Raw genomic sequence first — 20,529 nt, 5'->3', positions numbered from 1 at the left:
ATCACCTGGAAGAAAACCCAGAGATGCCCCGAAAACAACAATCTTTCATTCTGTGCTGGATTGGTTTCTGTGTACCTGGCTGGCGAAGAAATGCCCACTGATTTTCACAAAGACCTCGTCGTTCTCGTCAGGAGTTTGGTCCCGCGGTACAATGACCTCTGCGCTCGTCAGGTTCTGCAGCTCGTTAACCTGAAACACATCATGCATCGGCACAGATTAAGATCCTGGATTGGATTTTTCACCTGCAGGCTCACGTACTAAACACAGACATCGTCTTGGTCATAAACATTTACAGGTCTCATCATGCGCTGGACATGTCATGCTAGCTTTAGGCTTTAGACATATTTTTGGAACCATTCTTTGGTTCCAGGATGTTTGTTGGGTCCTTATTACCCCATAAACTTGTGACTGAAACACACAAAATGTGATATGTAAAGTTAAAATGTTTGTCATAGTGTAAATATAATTTCTTTTGAATAACTAAGAGTGTGCTCACCGTCTTGCCACCTTTGCCAATGACTCTGCCAGCCGCGGTCGAGGGAACCTTGATGTGCGTCTCCAGTTTGACCTCCTCCTTTCCTGAGAAGAAGTTCTCCTCTTTCAGCTTCCCAAATATCCGACCTTGGGCCTGGAATACAAAGGAGGGTATGAGGCAAGGAGAGACTGGGGAAAGTGGGGACAACAACGGTTCACTGCTGTTTACTATAGCACAGGTCACGGATGTCAATCATGCAAAAATGGTCCAAATTTCCTTGATGATTGAATCACACCGAGTTGGTGTTTTTACCTTAAACTGAGCCTCAGGGGTTCCAGTAATAATAACCATCCTCTCAGCGACATCTGGGCTCTCGGCTGGGGCAATCTGTCGAGAAACATTCATACGTCTTCACAGGAAGAGCTTAAATACCTAATCATCTGACAAATATTCAAAAATAAATTAAACATAAATTCACAGAATGCAATATAAAAATTCAAATAAATGAATTGCCTCTGGTTATATTATCTGAAGTGTCCAATTTTCAAGTCATCTGCCGTTTAATCACAAAAGCCGCCCAGGCTGCGGTCGGCCAAGTGCTGCTGACTCACATGGCAATCATTTACGACTTAATAACATCCGCTTAATGATTGGCTTTTTAAAAATGCATGGCACGTTTAGCTTGTGTTTGAGGACTCCAACGTGAACCGATGATTAAAGCCACTCTGAATGTTTTTTTGTCGCTCAGGGTCAAAGAATGAGTGATGCGAAAAGACCCACCTTGATGGAAGCTCCTGCAAAATGGGCGAGTTGTTTGATGTGCTGGCCCTTCTTGCCTATCAGGGCCCCGACTGCCTGAGTGGGAATAAAGAGGTAGACGACCTCCTGTTCTGGAGCCTGTTGCTGAACCAAAGAAAGAAGAACCACAACGCAGGGAACAATTACAAAAATTTTGTCGCAACTCATCAGGAAATGGAAAAAAATAAAATAAAAATTGGAAATCTCTGAATGAAACATTTCCTATTAACTGTGATTAACTTATGATTATCCTTGCCTAGCGTGGTAATTGCTCACGCATTGAGGTTTTTAAAGTGAATTTTGACAAACCACAGGATAAATCCAGGATGAAAAGTCCCCCACCAGAAATATTTGTGGTGTTTTAGTGACTATGCGATGGAAAACAGCAGATCCAACATCTCTCCTTTACACAAAATGCTTACTGAGAAGCTGCAATGGCCTGTTATTTACATTACTTGCTGTCAATATGCAGAACTCTCTTCAATGGAAGCAAATAAGGATGTTGACTAAAAGGTCCTCAAGACTGTCAGAAAATTTTTTTCTTTGGCTGCGTTTCACTACTAACTTTCTGTTTAGATTCCTACGGAGAGTGAAGAGTGCCAAATTACAATAAATAAGTTTAAGTTTTATACAATTTTATATAATAATTCAAATAATTATTTATTAAATAACTGTAATTATTTAATAATTATTTAATTATTTCTGTGGAAATAAACAGAAATAATTTATTAAATATAGAATTAATTAATGTGCCTGGATTATATGTACTGATTTCATTTTAAAATGAAATCAGTACATATATTACATGATAAATTACATGATAAAATGTAATTATTTTATCATTTTATGTTCCTGTGCTGAAGCCCATCATGAAACTGTGTCAAGCTGAGTGGGCGGGCTTAGGGCAGCTTCAAGATGGACCCTGACATCTGATTGGCTTGTTCAAACAGTAAGTCAAGACAACTTCTTCCAAGTTTGCTAAGACTCTGAGGTCAATACTTTTACTGGAAAGTACAGAAATAACATCAATATCATTCATTTGTTGTTATTTGTGTGAGAAACACCAACCTTTATAATTCTAGTTTGGTCTGAAATATCTTTAATAAGTTCACGAAAGCGTGTTAGCCAAAGCTAGCACTCTCTCAATGTTAGCTGGGCTAACGTTGATCCTGTCTGAAGTAGGCCAGAGTATGATATTTTATTATTTTTTATTATTACAGATCATTCAGACCAAACTAGAGATATAGAAGCTAGAGTTGCTCACCCAGAGCTTGTAGTACAGAAATTACAACAATTTATTGAACTTTTCTTCACATTTCCAGTGAAAATAAGCATAAAAGCCCTAATTCGTCCCACTGAGAGAAGTTGACTCATCACTTAAATTATTTCATAATGTGCTTTAGCACAGAAACATGATGTAGTTTGTTAAATCATAATTATATCTAGTTTTTAAAATGAAATCAATACATTTAATTGAGGTAAATATAATTATTTTTGTATGTAATAATTTTATTTTTACATATTGTTATTTGGCACTCTTTACTCTTCATGGATTCTGTATCTAATTATCAAAAAGGAGAGAAGAGGAGGGCAGGATAAGACATTTCTGAAAGCAGCATATGAAAGTTACATATCCATAAAAAAAGGGAAAAATATTTAGGAAATCCATTTTACCAGACTCGTAGGAATTATCCTTCAGTTCACTTGCGTTGATACGCTGGAGTTTCAGCTAATAGCTGCTTGGGAATCATCTACTTGGTCCCTCATAATATTTTTTCCACTGACGTTTAATGGGATTAAATTGAATGTTTATGTAACAGTTATGGGAACAAAATACTTAAAGATTGTTATGGCTGTTTCTACTACTTTCTTCTTTTTTTTTTAACCAGCTGCTAAGGACTAAGAAAATATTTAACCTTTGGAAAGGTCATTTAATTCCCCCCTTTACCGTCTGTATTTCTGTCACATGTGTTTTGTAATCTGACACACAGCAGTGAGTAAACTTCAGAGATAGTCTGAGATGACTGAGGTGGCAGTGAATGGCGTGCGGAGCAGAGGGAACGTACTGAGTGCTGGTGGGGCATGGCACTTGCTGAAGGAACCCCGTACAGGCCACTGAGATGTGAAGAGTGACTCTGGAAGTGACAAACAGCCCCATCAGATGGCATGTTAAACACCCACATAAACACAAACTGGGCTAATTATTGGGGGGAAGACTTCAGGGCGCCCACTCACAGTGAATCACACACTCATCATTTTGACCGTGAAGCACGCTTGTGCATTCTCGCGCACTGTCTCACAGCACTTACACTGGGAAATGAGTGGAGACTTTTGTTTCGCACACATACTGACTCATATCCAAATAAGATGGGGGAATTCTGCTCGTTTCAAACTACATCAAGCAGGAAGACCTGAGTCAACACTGTACTGTTGTCTCTAAAAGCACTTCAAGGAGAACATGGTTTACCCCATGTCCTGCAACCACAGACAGAACTAATCCAAAAAGGCAATTAAGGCATAAATGGCAGTTTAGAGAGAATAAAAAAGAAGAGGACTCACTAAGAATGGGTTGTATCCTGCTGGTGCAACAGGGGGCACTGCACCACGTGGTCCAGCAGCAGCAGCAGCAGGGGGCAGCACCGGCAGACCAGAGGAGAAGATGCCCAGGGCGTTCAGGTTTAAGCCTGGGATCAAGTTAGCTTGTTGCTGCAAATGCAGAATGATTTGGATTTAATTAATCGAACTCTTCTTTTCCCCTTATTTAAGACAAAGCTTAGTGAAGGTCTTAGGTGTTAACAAGGACGTTACATCTCTGAAATGCCTAATTGATCATTGCCTTGGGAGGACATCACCAACATACAGTAGCTAGCAACTCCAAAAATCTCAGTTTCAATGGCCATTATAAGCGATCTACTGATATCTACCAAGCTGGGGTGAAAATGAGAATTTTATTTGTAAGAACATGTAATGGTGGAATAATGGGCATAGCCACAGAAACAAAGTTAAATTATCGCGTATCTTATACCACTGCTGAGTGTTCTGGAGATAAAACTGTTGATGATGCAAGAAATAAAAAAGACCGAGATTAAAATTTCCAAAACATAAGCAGATGTAAAAATCAAATCTATCTTGGCTGGTGCTTATCTCCAGCAGTCAATGTGCAAGAGACAGGGTACACTCTGCACAGGTTACCAGTGAATCACAGAAACAAACAACCACACATGCACACACTCATTCGTAGGCCAATTAACCTAACAAGCATGTTTAAGGCTGGCATGAGGAAGCCAGAGTCCCCGAAGGGAAACAAGCACACACAGGGGAACATGTAAAATCCCCAGCAGGGATTTGAACCCACTATCCACCAAAGACTGATTCTTAAACAGTTGCTGTTGTTTTTAAAGTTGTTGCACAGAAGCGTGTCATAAGGATTTGATTATATAAACTGTAAGAAATGCACAATTTTTTTTTTCCTCACTGTCTGACATTAAATCAGACTAAACCTTCACTGTGTTAAGTCAGACTTACCTAAATGATTTTGATCTGCCAAATATCACAGATTAGTAAATAAATAAATAAAGAGATTATTTTAATTACTTCCTTTACATTCAAATGTTTACTGACATTACAATATATTTAGAAAATTTTGGAAAACATAACATGGCTACAGCTTTTTAAGCTTCTGAAACAACTGAACTTTACTAGAGGGATTTATTTGTGCCTACAATTGTTTGAACCAGTCATAAGCACCCGAGCTCTTCCAAACCGATTCCCCAAAAAATCCTGAAAATGGCTCTGCTCTCAAAGCCAAGTCAGCCGCTCGTGTTTCCGGGGTCATGACACAACCTCCAGTTTCCTCTGTCGCCCTTCGTTCCTGAATGTTCTTTGTAATATCGAAAGATTCCCTCTAGATGGCCCACTCCGCTCACAGCTCACCGCGACAGAAACGAAACCGAGCCCGAGGGATGTAGTCTCTGAGTGATACTTCCTGGTGATAATATAATACTAAAGCAATAACAACAGTGGAGAACCAGCTGAACTGACACACTTAATAAAAGTAGCTTATAACAGATCTCATGTGTGCATCTCCAGGAGCTTCAGCTGTTGCTCCTGATGAGCGCCATGTCCATCCACTCCCTTCATGCTCATCAGCGGTGCAGCAGAGAGCACGCAGTGCATGACATTCCCGCTGTTCCTCTTCGTCCGAGGCTTGACCCCAGCGGCTGATGATGTCACAGGGCCGGTGTGAAAGAGGAGCCGGGCGAAAGAGCGACCCGCAGATATCAGATGGATGCTGGGAAACGCGGTGTGTTGCAGCAGGGACGCAGACACACACACAGCGGGGAAGGGAGTGTGAGTCAGAGGCACGGAGACAGGCTGCACTCAAACACTCAGCTCACTTAATGAGCTATTCAGCGATCGTTTACTGTTATCTGTTTACAGAGCGGGCCTTACTAATGCTGGCGGTAACACACTACGGGGGAAGCTAATATGGTCCTGCGGTCAACCCCCCCCCCCCCCCAACCCCCGAGTCCTCTCCGCCGCTCACCTGTCAGTCTGTGTGAGTCACCTGACGGTCATAATCATCACATGAACGGCACAGAAACAGCGCAGAGGGCTTACATTTATAGCAGCGATATCGTTCTCGTAGGCTTCCCTCAGCTTCTTCATGATCTCCTCCTCGGCTTTACAACAAGCCTCCAAGCTTCCCTTCACCGTGATGGTCCTCTCAGGGTTGTAAATGGTTAAGTCTTGTAACCTGAAACACGGAGCGCACACACAAATCACAAGAGGAAATGTAGGGTCATTCAAATTCAGTTTCTTTCTGCATATTTTTATTTTTTATTTTTTTACTAAAACTCAGATATTTAAACATGTTTATTTTTAAAATTCAATTTAAATGCATCCAAACAACAGTTTAGCTGCGATATGTATTTGGGTGTTGGTGTTTTTACATCGGCTTGCATAATATTGACACCCCGGCAGAAAAGCAGAGATTTGCAAAAGTATTGTGCCTTTCGCTTTTTATAGCAAGAAAACCACAAACCTCAGTGTATTTTATTGGGATTTTCTGAGACGGACCAACACAAAGTTGTACGTGATTGTGAAGTGGGATAAAAGGGATAAAAGGCTTCAATGTTTTTCACAGATACAGATCTGAAAAGTGTGGTGTGCATTTGTATACAGGTGCATTTACTCTGATGCACGAGTGCACTCAATTGCCTGCAGAAGTTTACTAATTAGTAAGTAGAGTCAGCTAGTGTGTCATTTAATCTCATTACAAATGAATTTAAATTACACTTCAAGGAATAATGGGCAAAAAAATGTTCCACTGTATACTTTTCAGATTTTTATTTTCTTAAATGTTTACTTTCAGTTCACAATTAGCCGCTGTTTTTGGGTTGAGATAAAACCAAAATTATCAACAAAATACATTGAGGTTCGTGGTTGAATGCTATCAAAGCAAGACAAAGTTAAATCCTTTGCCAGGATTCTTCCCAGACCTGTTTGCATCTGGATGTTGGCACAATTTCTGTTTACAAGTTTAAGATCACACATACGCAATTTGCAGTCCACTAGCCATAACTAAGATAGCCCTGCTGACATAACGGAGGGTTTTTTTTTTCCCCCTTTTTGTTTTCAAAGCCTCTCGGGAGACAAGTCGGGAAGACATTTTCCAGCTCTCTTCTCAGGCCGAGGCCTCTGCAGGATGAGTAAAACAAGCTTTCTGTGAAACATTGTGTGAAATGAGTCTTAAAACAACGAGTGAGGCAAGGTCAGCCTGGGAACGGCAGTGCGGCGACGCGCACAAGAAGGAGAAACAAAGATCATCCATCCGACCAAAAGCTGCAGCGCTTGGAAAGTAGCAAACGGTTTCTGCTTTTTACAGCTAATAAAGACAAAATGCTCATAATAAAAAAAACTTAGAGTGAAGAAAACCATTGCACATCCAACAAAATCAATCCTCCCTTTCTCACTCTTACCTTTCCAGCGACTGCACGCTTAATAGAATATCACTTTTTAGACAGTTTCTTGGAAAATCAAAGTACTCATCAAAGTTACAGCTCCATAAAACGATTCGCCTGAGTTTTATACAGCAGTTTACACTTTTCAGTCCATTTTCCTTTAGAAAAACAGAGGATGCTTCACAGAATCACCAGTTTGCCCAAAAGGATCTCCATCTGTTTCTCAGAGCAGGTTGAGCGCACTCAGTCAAATGGAGTGTAATCACCTCCTCACTCATATCCTGGGGAAAGGGAGCCGTAATCAACTCTACACATTTTCACTTTTAACTGCTCAGTTAGGTGGAACAACATAAAAAAAGGAAAAAAAAAAAAAAAGAAACATTCAGGAAGGAGGGTGTGGCTCCATGAAACAGAAAATCCTGTTTCCCAGTTGGTTAAAGCAGCATCAAGTCTATCTATACGCAATGTGGTTGTGGCTAAGCTCAGCAGGACGCAATTCCTGCTCCTACAGAGGGAGCCTCATGTCAGGCTGGACTGGACGCTCAAAATGTTCTGTATTTTACCACCAACTTTACTGAAGAAAATATTCAGTGCGATGCCACTGACACAAAGAATGAGTAAGCTGATCTTCGTGCGCCTGGATGTGTTTGCATGTCCCCCGGGAGCAGAAATGTACATGGGTCAGTGCTGCAGATTGCTGAGGTTTAAAGGTCTTGTGCGGCTTTAAAACTGCGAGAACACGGAAATGATTTGGCACTTTCCACCTGAACGGCGTCAACTCGGGCAAAGCGTTTCAACTGTGTTTGCAGATGCGGCAGCGATATACGACTTTAGGATGCTCATTCGGTTCCTTTATTGCTCCTGGGTGAGTCTGAATGAAGAGACGTTTATCTCCCCAGCAGACTGTGGCACACGGGATGAGTCGGACAGAACCGGACACAAGTGAAATTAGGGTGGAGAAGAATTTAAACGTTACTTCTAACTTTCCATATATATTTTCTTTTTCATTTGTTTGTTTGGAGAAAGTAGAGAGTGGGTCAGAGAAAGTGATCACAATGCTGCAGTGCAGTCTGGAAAAGTTAGGGAATTTCATTGATGTAGTTTCCACAAAGATTTCTACAATGTATTCCTTTCATTTGCATCCTCCATATTACTGAGCATCGTAGCATTAAATATGCCTGACCCGTCCTGCCATCCACAGCTGAAAGAGATTCTGCATTTAAAGTCGGTCTTCTTTAAATTTCTGCCTTACATTCATAAGATTTTTTTTTTCTTCTTGAGTCATAAACTTTTTCAATCAATCCGAGAGGCGTCGTTTAAATTACTCATCAGCCTGTGGCGACATGTAAATGACTGAGCGCCCGACTTACGAGGAGATGGTTATCTTGGTCCCTGTCTCCTCCTCGATCTTCTTCAGGTTGCGGCCCTCCTTCCCAATCAGTCGGCCCACCAGGCTGTTGTGGGCAAGGATTTTCAGAGGGATCTCCTCTGTCCTGCCGACGCACAAACACACAAAAGGTTAGTTGCGATGACTGGCTCCACTGAGTGTCGCTGACACCTCAGCGAGGGTGTGAGGAATGTTGTGGAATGTGGGCAGCTGCCTCGGAGCAAACGCTGCTGTAAGCACAGGACTTCTTCTGATAGATCAGCTAAATGATTGATCTCTTTATGTTTCCAGAGACATTCATAAGAAGCAGATCAGATGTAGCCCATATAGATTCCTGTAGTTGTCCAGTGATTTAGTTGGTGCAGCATTTACAGGACGGCAACCTCTGTTGGAAGGTTGAAATCTGGTTAAAAATATTTTTGAGCTGCTATCCAGCTTCCTTTGCCTGAATTTTTTAAGTGTTTAAATGACAGGTTTTGAGGCCACATGAGCATGCTTTAGATGCAATTAAGAGTTTCTACAGAGCAAGAAGCAAACTGTACTACAATTTATTTACTTCTACTCTTGCGTAGGGATCTTGTTTTCTAAATAATATTAAAGGAAATAAGGAATAAAGACAAAAAAAAAATTTCAGTGTGTTTAAGCAGTTTTTGAAATTAAAAAGCTGAATATGTCAAGTTTACATTTTACTTTAAAAAGATAATTGTTTTTTTTTTAATTACGAGTGCATTTTTTGGTTTCATTTTAGCTGCTCAACAATAAAATAAATGCACAATATTTGAATTAAATATTTAGATTTTTCTCGCTTATAGAACTGTAATTCAATGTCTATCTGAAAAAAAAAAAGCCTCGGATGTTTGTGAAACCATTTAATGCCAAAAACAAATTCTTGCTGTATTTATCCAACATTACAAGTAATTTGGAGTAACGTCTGTTGTCCAATTTACTATAGTTGATCAGCCAATCAGGGCTGCATGAAACCATCCTGAGGTACAATAAATTACCCCTAGGCTTCCCTTTGGACACCTGGTCTGTAGGCAGGAGGAGTAAAGAGTCTTACCTTATCAAAAAAACAAACACAGCCTATTTAGTAAATATTGTCCATTAAATGTCTTCACATTACATCGGGTGTGCTGTGGAAAGGAAGCTGAAAGATTTCCTGGAATTGGTTTTTGATTCTATTTGATTTCAATAAGAATTCCTTTGTGCTCAAAAGTTCAAAATAAACAAGAAAGTGCAACTGAGAAAATCCCTCCGACAACAAGAAGTCGTTTCGTCTGAAAAGGCTTGTTGTTTTAGGGGATTAAAAACAACAAAGCAATTTGATTTGATATGAAGAACCACAGTTCTTGCATTCTTTCCTATAAAACATTCCCTACTTTTGTTTTTTTTACCACAACAGCAGAAAACTCAGTTAGTTTATGTACTTCTTCGTAATAAGTTTCCAGCATGAGTCCACAGAAACAAACCTAACATTGGAGGTAATTTGGGGTAACCCAAACCAAATTGCAGACCAGAAAAAAATCATTAGGATAGAAAATAGATAGAAAAATAATACTTTGAATCAGATGATTCATGTTTTTCTGGAGGATTTTTTTTTTTTCGTGTAATTTGAAAGCAATGGAAGGTGAGTCACTTTTTCTGTTGTGTTTAGTACAGATAATTATTATTTTTGAAATAACATTCAGCTATTGTGGAGTAAAGATGCAGGATGAGAAAAATGCACAATTTTGCTTGGACAATTTTATATATAAAGCCAAACAAATATTTTCTTCTGCAAATATGCAGATAATATATCTACAATTATACAATAAAAAACTTCCTGTGCTCTGTTAGTGCTGACAAAATATTTTCTTCTGCAAACATGCAGATAATATATCTACAATTAGACAATAAAAAGCTTCCTGTGCTCTGTTTGTGCTGACAAAATATTAACTGCAAAAAAAAAAAAAAGCCATTGCTTTTAAAGTTTCAAACGAAGTATGAGTTCACCACATCTGCCTCTGACGGGAGCAGATGGCATGTATGATCATTTACAGGAAAAGGAGGAGTGCAACTTCTGCATTATATGCATTTCTGCTTTGTGTGTCAATTACAGGGTGTAAATGTGAATCAGGGGTGTGGTGGAGGGTGGCCAGATGCTGGGGGTTTCATCGGGGCCTGACTCTCAGACGTGGCGTGTCTTCAGAGCCAGGAGGGCGAGGGGGGGGGCTGCGATCTGCAAATACAGATCTACGCTGCAGGGTGACGTTAGTTAGGGGTGAAGTGAGAGGGAATGGCAGATGTGTGGGTTTTGTGGTTTGAGTTTCAGTGTGGTAAGGCTGAGTGAAATCACAGGGCGGAGAGAGGCAGGGGCGACCGGTTTTATTCCTGCAGGTGTGGCACCCAGGCAAGGCACTCGCTGTCCCTTTGTTGACTTATCTCAGAGGTGTGGGCGTCATTGTAACTTTTGAAGGCAGGATTAGAGCTTGACTGATTGAGGTAGATTACACCAACTGAAGCAGTGAAACTCCTTTGCTTTCACTTTGAGTATAGTAATAATAAACAACAGAAAGAAAAACTTACAGCAACAATACCCAGACTTAATGAACACTGTTTTTTCTTTTCTATTACAACATTCAGAAATGTATGCAGATTGTAAAATCCTTTTTTTTCTGCATGTCAAATACAACCTGCATATTTTAAGAAATTGTGACATCACTGCTATGTCTTTAAATTAGAGGACAGCTGCAGTTAGATAAATGTTAACAATAATGAAACACAATGCATAAATTAATAAAAAATGTATAAATAAATTAAATAAAATACAACTCTTTTGGGCAAGGGTCACCATTTTGTACCACTACATTTTTACACAGTAATATGACTCTCCAAAGTGTTACTTTCCAAAGTTTGTAAATTTATTCATATTTGGATTTTTTTGTAACTTGATCCTTTCCACGTGTCATATCGATGTTTGGCTGTTGTCATGGGAACCAGGTTGCAGATTAAACAACTATTTAAATTAGAAGACTGAGAAAATAAACGTGGCTGAGTCGGCTTATTAAGGGCATTCTACAAAACTATACAATGAAGGAATTTTTAGTGGTCTAACAAGTTTAATTTAAAAGAAACTAAGAAGGTTATTAGAGCTAAAAATATAATATGATTTAATACAGAAATGAGCGTAAAGTTTTAAAGTTAAAATAAATAAATGTAATAGGTAATAATTATTTTAATAATTTATATTAAAATAAAAAATAAATATAAGATACATAAAATTCGGCCTTTGGATGGGCTGATGCTAGTTTTGAATGTGTTTTCCTCTACTGTCATTGTGTATTTAAACTTTATGTATCTCTCATCTCTCATAAAATTCTTCTTTACATCTCTCCAACTGTGTAATATTTCAGTAATTTTCAAAGGAGGCGTATGGTCAGAACTGCAGGGCAGGTTATTTTCCCACCCTGAAACAATTTAATTACCATTTAGTCGTTGCCATGGAGACCAGATGATAGGTGTGTTAAATCACAAAATGAAGAAAATTAAATTTTGTCCATTTGTGTTATTGATTGGATGATAAATAAGCACCGTAAACGAATTTGCAATGTAAATTTGATTAGCTTCAAAAATTTGGGGACATGAAAAAAAAAAAAGAAAAAAAAAAAAAAAGATGCCCAATTATGCTTAGAGCCGCAGAGTGGGCCATTTTTACCCCTCATTAAACAACGTCAAATTCTTTCCATTTGGCTGTTTCTATGGAAACGGGGTTGCAGCACAAGCACTTTGTGGTGACTTTGGCTAACAACATAAACAGAATGAATCTTTGTACATCTGGTTTATGGATTATGTTCAACTCATAATTTAGATGTTATTAATCAGAATTAATAATAATTACCTATTGGGTAGCATAGAATCTCTGAACTATAGTTTGATGCTTTTCAGGTGCTGAAATCATGAATAAAATAAAGTCAGTTTGGGAACACTTGGACTTCTGAACATTAAGGAATATTACGACATTTAGACCGGTGATCAAAATCAGTCCACAGAATGATTAAGATAAATATGTGTATTTTCTGCAGATTCTGCCTCTCTGGTCGTTTTAGCAAATATCACAGTATTACTTCAACTCCCTGATCTAAATTTGCCTTTTCCTTATGTCTTCGTCCACCAGGACAAGCTCTACACATCAAACAACTAGTAATAGTTTCTATTTCAGTGAGAAGCATGTGAATTCTCTCACCGAACCAGAAACAAGGCTTGATCAAAAACCAGCACAAGAAAGCTCTTGATACATAAAAAAAAAATTAAATAAATGTAAACGCAATTCCCTGTGTTAAAAAAAATGGCTTTGTGACTGTTCTGCATTCACACGCACACTCACAAATCAAAACAAATGAACAACAGAATAAAGGTTGCTGTTTACGCCACGAAGAAGCTCAAAGAGCCATAAAAAAGGTGCGGAGTCTCGTTAAAAGTGTCAAACCCAATTAGATCTCCCGGCCTGGACTCTTAGACGCTAAGCTGCGATCACGTGCCTGCCTGGGTAAGCATCCGTGTTTACTGTGTTAGTGGTCCAGGCTGAAAGGAGTGCACAGTGAGATTTAAAAGTGTGCATGCAGGGTTAAAGGATGAGATTATAGCCCTGAAGACATGACAGTTAATCTCCACGTGGGGTTGTATATTTACGGCCAGCGGTACGCGTGTTTGTTTGTGGGAGCTGCATGCGGGCTTACGTCTTGGTCTCGTTGGCCTCCTTCTGCATGATGTCCAGGATCATCCGGCAGGCGGACGAGCATCCCTCGGGTGTTGAATGGATGGTGATGGGTTTTTCTGCTGCGCCTGCATTTTCCTTCCGGTGGATGTCCACCCTGAAGGACGGATGCGGAAATCAGATGCCTCACAAATCTATGATAATTTGACTTGGATAAATTGATTATGCTATCTATTTTGGGGGGATAATGGACAATAAAACCAACTTGACAGTAGAAACTTTTTAACTGAGTTAAAAGGCGTACTTGGACTGTGTCTGTTTGGTGACGTTCTTGATGGTCAGGCCTTCTTTCCCGATGATTGCTCCCACAAACTGAGTCGGCACAAGCATCCGCAGCGGGAAGTCCGGCTGTCTGAGACGGGGTGAACCGAAGCCTCCTGACGGACCGGGCTGGGGGGTGCCCTGGTCCCGGGAGGACCGGCCCCCACGCCGCGCTCGGGGAGCCTGGACGGGCGAAGCGCCATCCATGTCCATGATGTACGACACGTTTAGGGAGTAGTCGTCAAACTGGTGTCCTGTCAGCTTCTCGATTGCTCTGAGGGGGGGAAGAGAGGGAGGCAGAAACAGAGAGGAAATGTTGAACTTTGAATGGTCCTATCTATCACTAAAAGAACTTTTACATTCTCATTTACCCAAGCACATACACTTTAATACACAAGTCGAATTTGAAGGCAACTTGGACTGCAGTGCCTTACCCAAGGACACAGTGGCAGGGGGAAGCTGTAATTAAGTCCATAGTTTTTACTATGCCTGCCACGCCCACCCCACGCACTGATTCTATCCAAATTTTACGCCTTGGGTATCACTTGTACACTTTTTTCTTTCACTAAACTTTCCATCAACGTCCTGGAAAGCCTCTTAACATTCAGCTTCGTTACAATAACTTTGTGTGGCTTACACTCCTTAAGGTGTTTGTCAGCGTCTGTCTGGCAGATAACTGTGAAGTCAGAAATCTTTCTTATGAGTGTGTGAACCACACCATAGAGGTTATGTAATATTTCTATTTTTAAAATGTGTTTTTGAAGAGAAATTGTACTCATCAAAATAAAAATAAAAAAATCACATTAAATATTCCCAAGATATTCTTTCTTTCAAATTTTTTGGATTACCTAAAGATTATGAATTTCTATAGAACATAAATTGTTCTCAAGATTTCATGACAAGATGGAAAAAAAGAATTTCGCCAATTTAAATTAATTTTACCTCCAAATCTGACCAAGCTTTGAAATCAGAGTGACATTTGCCAGAATCTACGCAGCAAAGGTGGAGAAAAACATAAAAGTCACACACGTCCGGTCTCTAATTTCTCACAACACTTATAGCGATAGATCACCAAACAAAAAAAAAAAACTTCCAAAGTTGTCCTCTGGAATATATTGCTCTACCAACAAAAAATGTGTTCAGTCTGGCGCCTGATTTCAAAAAGTTAGGTTTCTGAAAAATATGAGCTACAATGATATGGATGACTGAGAGAAAATTGTGTGTTTTAAAAGCCATGACTCCATTGCTATGGGTATTTTTAAAGCACAAATTCTTCCCATTACATGGAAAAAAAACATTATGTGTTTCTGTGCAGATTCTGGATGATGATACATTAATTTAAAACAAAACAAACAGCAATTACATCTAAACACAGTGTGTTCTTCAGATTCAATGAATTTTGATTGATATTGGACAAAGAAACAGCTTAAAAAATCTTGTTCTCAGTATGTAATGGACCCAAAGATTCAACATTAGGATTTCCATTACTTCAGATTTGATCGTGAGTCCGAGGTACAACCTACTGGTAAAACATGACAGCAGCTTAAACCCTCATAGATTTAAATATATGTGGGTACATTTTTAAAGCGACGCTGCAAAATATTGTAAGGTCAATCAAGCATTGCAATTACATCACTCTGTATAAAAGAAGACAAAAATAACGTAGCCACATTGAATGGATGACAGATATGAATAATTTTACAGACTTCAGAGGAACATTTAGCTCCGTCGTTATCTGGTTATCTGCGTAGCTCGAGTGTAAAGAAGACTAAATAGTGAATGAATAAAGCTTTTTGCCCAATTGGCATGAAAAACTGCTAGTGTGATATGAGGTGAACCCTGGAGTCTGCAGGTGTGCGAGGGAATCGACCCAGTTTGACCGTACAGTCAACAAGCATGTTTGAATTTCTTGAGGCAGATCTGCATGGAGTCGTGTTGGGTGAGCTGACTACTGACCCGTCTGCAAATGTATGTTCCCCACAGCCAACGAAAAAGAGAAGCTGCATGGCAGCTATGAGCTGACTTTTTCTTTCTTTCTTGTTTTTTTTTTTTACTTTATTTGTTACTATACATTATGAAAATGAATGCAAAACAGCACTGAGCATGTAACTAATGAATGTTTCTGAATAGGTAAAAAACCACAAAAAAAACAAATAGGGTCTACACCATCCAAATCATAAACATTTTAATTGTATTTCTTTATATTTAGTCCAAATTCAGCAATAATCTTCTGTTCTGGACCAACATTATTGCAATGTTTGTTCCTTCAAACTTTCACCCTTGCAAGTCGGTTGTTTTTTTTTAGTTGGTATAAAAAGTCCTGTAACCTGTGATCCTTCACCATGTCCTCAGTTAAAACAAAAACCAGTACATAAGACAGTTAAATGTACTAAAAACATATTCTGCATGATGTTGCAACTTCCCGTTTAAATGTGTTTACATTTGTATGCATGTTCCTCTAAATATGCTGGCCTTGCTCTTACAATGTACAGTTTGTCAAGCAAAGAATCAATGAACTGCAGTGCTCAAATTTGCAGTTTGTCATCTGTACGTGAGTGTTACTCATAAGTAACATTATTTGTGCTGCTTACACTTTAGCTTCTTCCTTGGTTGCGTATGTAACATTCACCACTGCTGTTTCTGTGTCAGTGTTCACTGTGGGACAAGACAAGAAGAGAGAGAGAGACAGAGAAAAACATGAGATACAGCAAACAATGGAGCACACATGCACATATCAGGTCTTTGTTGTTTTCTGTAGGTGAGTCGGACACGCGTCCATGTTCCCGTGGCGACCCAGAAAGCTGCTTGTCTGTGTGAATCCATTACAGCCATCAGCACGCTGGCTTCTCTCCAAACCCTGCTGCTTCCTCTACAAAACGGAGCTGCTTAACACAAAGGCCTCGCTGTCACTTTCACAAAAACGGATCTGAGTCCGACATAACCGCCCGAACACGGCAGATAATCGCCAATTAACGAAGATGAAGCACACAACAGAGACACACCTTGACTAGATAGGTGGTCAAGGGTTGTTCTGCGAAGACGGAGCAGAGCGGAGTGTGTGAATCCGCAGAGATCACACAAGGTCTGATTCAGAGAAAGATGTTAATTACAGAATCCATTACAAACAGCGACAAACACAATCAGCTTAATCAGGTGATCAGTTTGGATGATGAGCTGATTATTTAACTCAGTTTTAAAGGAAGAAAAGCTGAACCTAAAGCTAAAGCACAGTGTGCGCAGGAGAAAAATCTGATTGTCTCAGTTATTTTGAACGTCCAACAATGTAAAGCACAGCTCTGCCCAAAGGCTTTGTTCAAATACGTTTCTGTTCCTGTTTCCAAACAGACAAGGCTGTAAAGAGGTTTCGGTGCTACACTCCAGATTTACTGAAGTTTTTTGTTTTTAATCTTTGGACTTTTGTTGCATTTTCATTTTTGTGGCGTTCTTGCAGCTGATAAAGCAAACATACGTATAGTGCAGCTTTCACTTACAAATTAGGAAAATGGAGGAACAATAAAACAGTTTAGAGGAAAAAACTATTTTCACTAAATGAGCACTACAACCTCGCTTGACAAAAATGTGCTTTAAGTCACTAATGTCATAGATTCATATCTAAGAGTTTCCATAACATAAGTGTGACTAAAACCATTTTTCAATTTACACAAAAGTTTTACAATGATTAGAGTCTAGGATCTTTTAAATACTAATCATGGTCTTACTATTTTGTTAGAGTATAAATATGTCCCATATTTAATTACCACTCATCAAAAAGAGAAAGACAAGAAAACACAGGAACTTCAAACCTACTTGTTAGCTTCCATGGATCAAGTCAGAAATGTTTCCAGTAAACCATGAAATCATTACTCTGCATTGTGCATCTATGAGTTATGTTAATGAATCACGGTGAGCAATGCCGTCCAGCATTTCTTTGGCAAATCTGCAAAGACGAAGTTGAGCAACACAATAGTTGAATAAACCTAATGATGCAGGATTTCGCAAGTCCTTCATGGCGTGAACTTATTTTAATCTAATCGATTAATTCCAGCTTGTGACATAAAGCACCTGAGGCTTCTCACAAACTCAAATCCAGTTTAGTTTGTTCCACTTAACTCTAAAGGATGTGATTAAGGGAAGAAAAACAAAATCTATAGGATTTACCAGAAATGTCAAAAACTGTGGCGGCTGATACATCTGAAAGTTGTGTGTTTGAAACAAAATTCAGCAAAAACATGGCGCAGTATGTGCAAAACACGTCATCAATTGGTAGATATTGTACAGTTTGCCATGTTTTCAGCTTGAACTCTCCTGATTTATGATCCAAGAATGTAATTTGACTATGTGGGAAATTGTGTTATCTTTGGTATTTTTCAGAATTGACTAAACGAGTCACAACTTACTGTATGGTGTCTCTTTCGATGGCTGCTGGTAAAAGAATGCCAAACATACTGCTTAAACTCGGTTCTTGAAACGTTGTCAGCTGTGTGTCAATACGACATTTATCACCTGAATTTAGGAGGCTTTTTATCCTTGACCCAGATGTAACGATGTCAATAAAATAAATTGCAATACTCGACTAAAGCTGCCAAGTACCAAATAAAAAGTTTAAACCTTCGAAAAGTCTAAAGAATTATTGATCTGGATCCGATTAAAAGATTAAAAGAGAGTCCAGATGTTTGTACTCCAAAAGCAATCACATTTTTTTTTTTCTTTGAGATTTATGTTTGGTATTCTTTTATGTCGTGCACTTATCATTCAGTCTTTTGTAACATTTGACAGCTGGTGATAAATCCTGGCCCATATCCAGCCCAGTGACAACCCAGTCGGAAACTCAAATAACCAACGTTACTCTGATTAGCAAACACAACACACAAGAGCTACCAGGTCACGCTGACAAATCCCCTCAATGTTAAAATGATCTCTTCAAATCTCCGTAATTGTAAGGCCAAATTCTAAAGCTTACATAAAACGCTGAGAGTAGAGAGCTCACATCATTTAACGGCCAAAAACATTGCGAGTCAGTCAAAGTTGAGCCGGGAAGGGTTAAATCCAGTGATGGTGCCTGGCTGGCAGAGAGAGGATACATGGACAGAGTCTGGCACTGTGCTCGTCCCCACAGCCAGCTCCGTCCCGCCACTACACACATATATGGGACTGCTCTAAAAAAAAAAAAACAAATGGTAACCAGAGTGCAGGAAGTGAAGCAGGGAGCAGTGACATAAGGCGGGAAAGCCGGAACAATGAGACGACGAGGTGGCTCCGTTGGTAATTCAGAGTAACCGGTGATGTTTGAAGAGACAACTGGAGGAGGAAATTCCCTGGTGGTTGTTTGGTAGAGAATGAAGCAAACTGTTTTAAAAACTTTAGGCGTAAAATAATTTCTCTGCTGGGTTCTCGTTCAGCACCTGTCATCACAACAGTGGGAGGTAGCTCATCCTGGCTGTTTTAGCACACAGAGAATCCGTCAGTGAGTAAGTGTGTGCCAAGAATTTTTCTTTTTCTCAAGCTTGGATTTTTAGGTGTCTATTTGCCCCCCCCCGCCCCCCCTGCATGCCTGTTCATGTACAAGACAGCAAAATCATCCACACACACGCACACACTCACACACACACACACACACACACACACACACACACACACACACACACACACACACACACACACATGAGCGAGTTCAGAAGCTTCACCACAGGCGCCTGCTGTGCCTTCCCCCCCCCCCCGTTACCACAATGCTGGATCCCAAAAGAGATGCAAAACTCAAACACACAGGCGCATTATTCCTGGATCTCCTCCATGTCTGCCCACTTCAATCCATACGCTAACAGGCCCAGGGGTGGCAGACTTTTCTTATTTAGAGCCTCATCCTGTCTGTGGCCCAAACATTAACGCACAGAGACAGACAAGATGATAAAGACTGAATCATATACAGAAATAGGTTATGTTTAGATAATGGATGTGTGCGGTGATGATAATGAGGAAGCAGAGTCACGCAGGGGGGGGTCGTGACTCACTGGGGGGTCTGGGTGTTCTTGCGTGTGTCACTAAAAAGACACACATGTATCAAACAGTTGGAGAAGGATGAAGGATGAATACAAAACGCGTGATGATCAAGGAGTTGGGTTCTGTACCTTGCTCCACGTTCTCTACAGTACCATGCTGAGCAAGAAGGCCATCCAAAACCTGAGGGGAGAGAGCAGAGTTCATGTCAGAGGCATAAATACACAGAGCAGGACAAGAACAGAGTTTTTCGGGGGCAATTTTTAAACGACAACGTCCAAAAGAAAATGATAGAGTAAATTCTTAAAGATAGTATAATGGTTCCCTTCCCACTAATTAGAGCACAGCGTCCTGGATTAGAGTAAAGTTTTGTTGATGAATTAGACATCAGATACATCAGCTTTACATCTTAAATTGTATTAGGAGTCTGCAAAACAGTTGATAATTAAACAATAAAAAAGCAAAGTTACTTTTTAAAAAATGTCTGAACAAATAAGAAAAAAAGTAAAGAAAGAAGCTAATATTTTTGCAGAAAGTACATGAGCTTTTATTTTTGTCATCATTGGGTTAATTCTAGAAGATAGTTGTGCATTAAGGTATGCTTCTAAACAGTAAGTAATAATCCAGATTGAATTTTTCAGGTTGGTTGCCAGAGTGATTCCTGCCTCTCTTGGGGGCGACGCGTGCCAGACATCACCTCACATTTTATCATAGACAAAAGCACATTTTTACAAGACACAAAAAAAAAAAAACCATCAGTATAATGATGATCAATATTTTGATCCATAAAGAGAACAATTTCTAACATTTTATGAAGCAAATTCTAACCAAATCCAGACCTTTGACAACTTTTAACCTAAAAAGTTATTGTTAACTAAATCACGTCTCATCTATGAAG

General features: G+C 39.5%; 1 protein-coding gene across 2 annotated transcripts in view; it reads right to left on the bottom strand.

Annotated features, from left to right (window-relative positions):
- igf2bp2a (insulin-like growth factor 2 mRNA binding protein 2a) overlaps window positions 1-20,529 on the bottom strand; it is a 72,839-nt gene that overhangs the window by 9,432 nt on the left and 42,878 nt on the right. Inside the window, exons 4-15 of one of the 2 annotated variants that reach the window (XM_015012080.2) lie at window positions 19,763-19,814; window positions 16,229-16,292; window positions 13,621-13,911; window positions 13,339-13,473; window positions 8,607-8,729; window positions 5,894-6,029; window positions 3,833-3,979; window positions 3,340-3,408; window positions 1,256-1,378; window positions 788-862; window positions 497-628; window positions 76-189 (exon numbers count right to left, since the gene is read on the bottom strand). In XM_015012080.2, coding sequence (XP_014867566.2) covers window positions 76-189; window positions 497-628; window positions 788-862; window positions 1,256-1,378; window positions 3,340-3,408; window positions 3,833-3,979; window positions 5,894-6,029; window positions 8,607-8,729; window positions 13,339-13,473; window positions 13,621-13,911; window positions 16,229-16,292; window positions 19,763-19,814 — 1,461 coding nt within the window. The remainder of the gene's footprint in view (window positions 1-75; window positions 190-496; window positions 629-787; window positions 863-1,255; window positions 1,379-3,339; window positions 3,409-3,832; window positions 3,980-5,893; window positions 6,030-8,606; window positions 8,730-13,338; window positions 13,474-13,620; window positions 13,912-16,228; window positions 16,293-19,762; window positions 19,815-20,529) is intronic. The other variant, XM_088001459.1, reaches the window with a different exon arrangement.

This window comes from Poecilia mexicana, unplaced genomic scaffold (genome assembly GCF_051168715.1).
Source record: "Poecilia mexicana isolate PSO_F unplaced genomic scaffold, ASM5116871v1 scaffold_2, whole genome shotgun sequence".
Classification (NCBI taxonomy): domain Eukaryota; kingdom Metazoa; phylum Chordata; class Actinopteri; order Cyprinodontiformes; family Poeciliidae; genus Poecilia; species Poecilia mexicana.
Note: the sequence above shows the minus strand (reverse complement) of the source record. Positions and strands in the feature narration are given on the sequence as shown.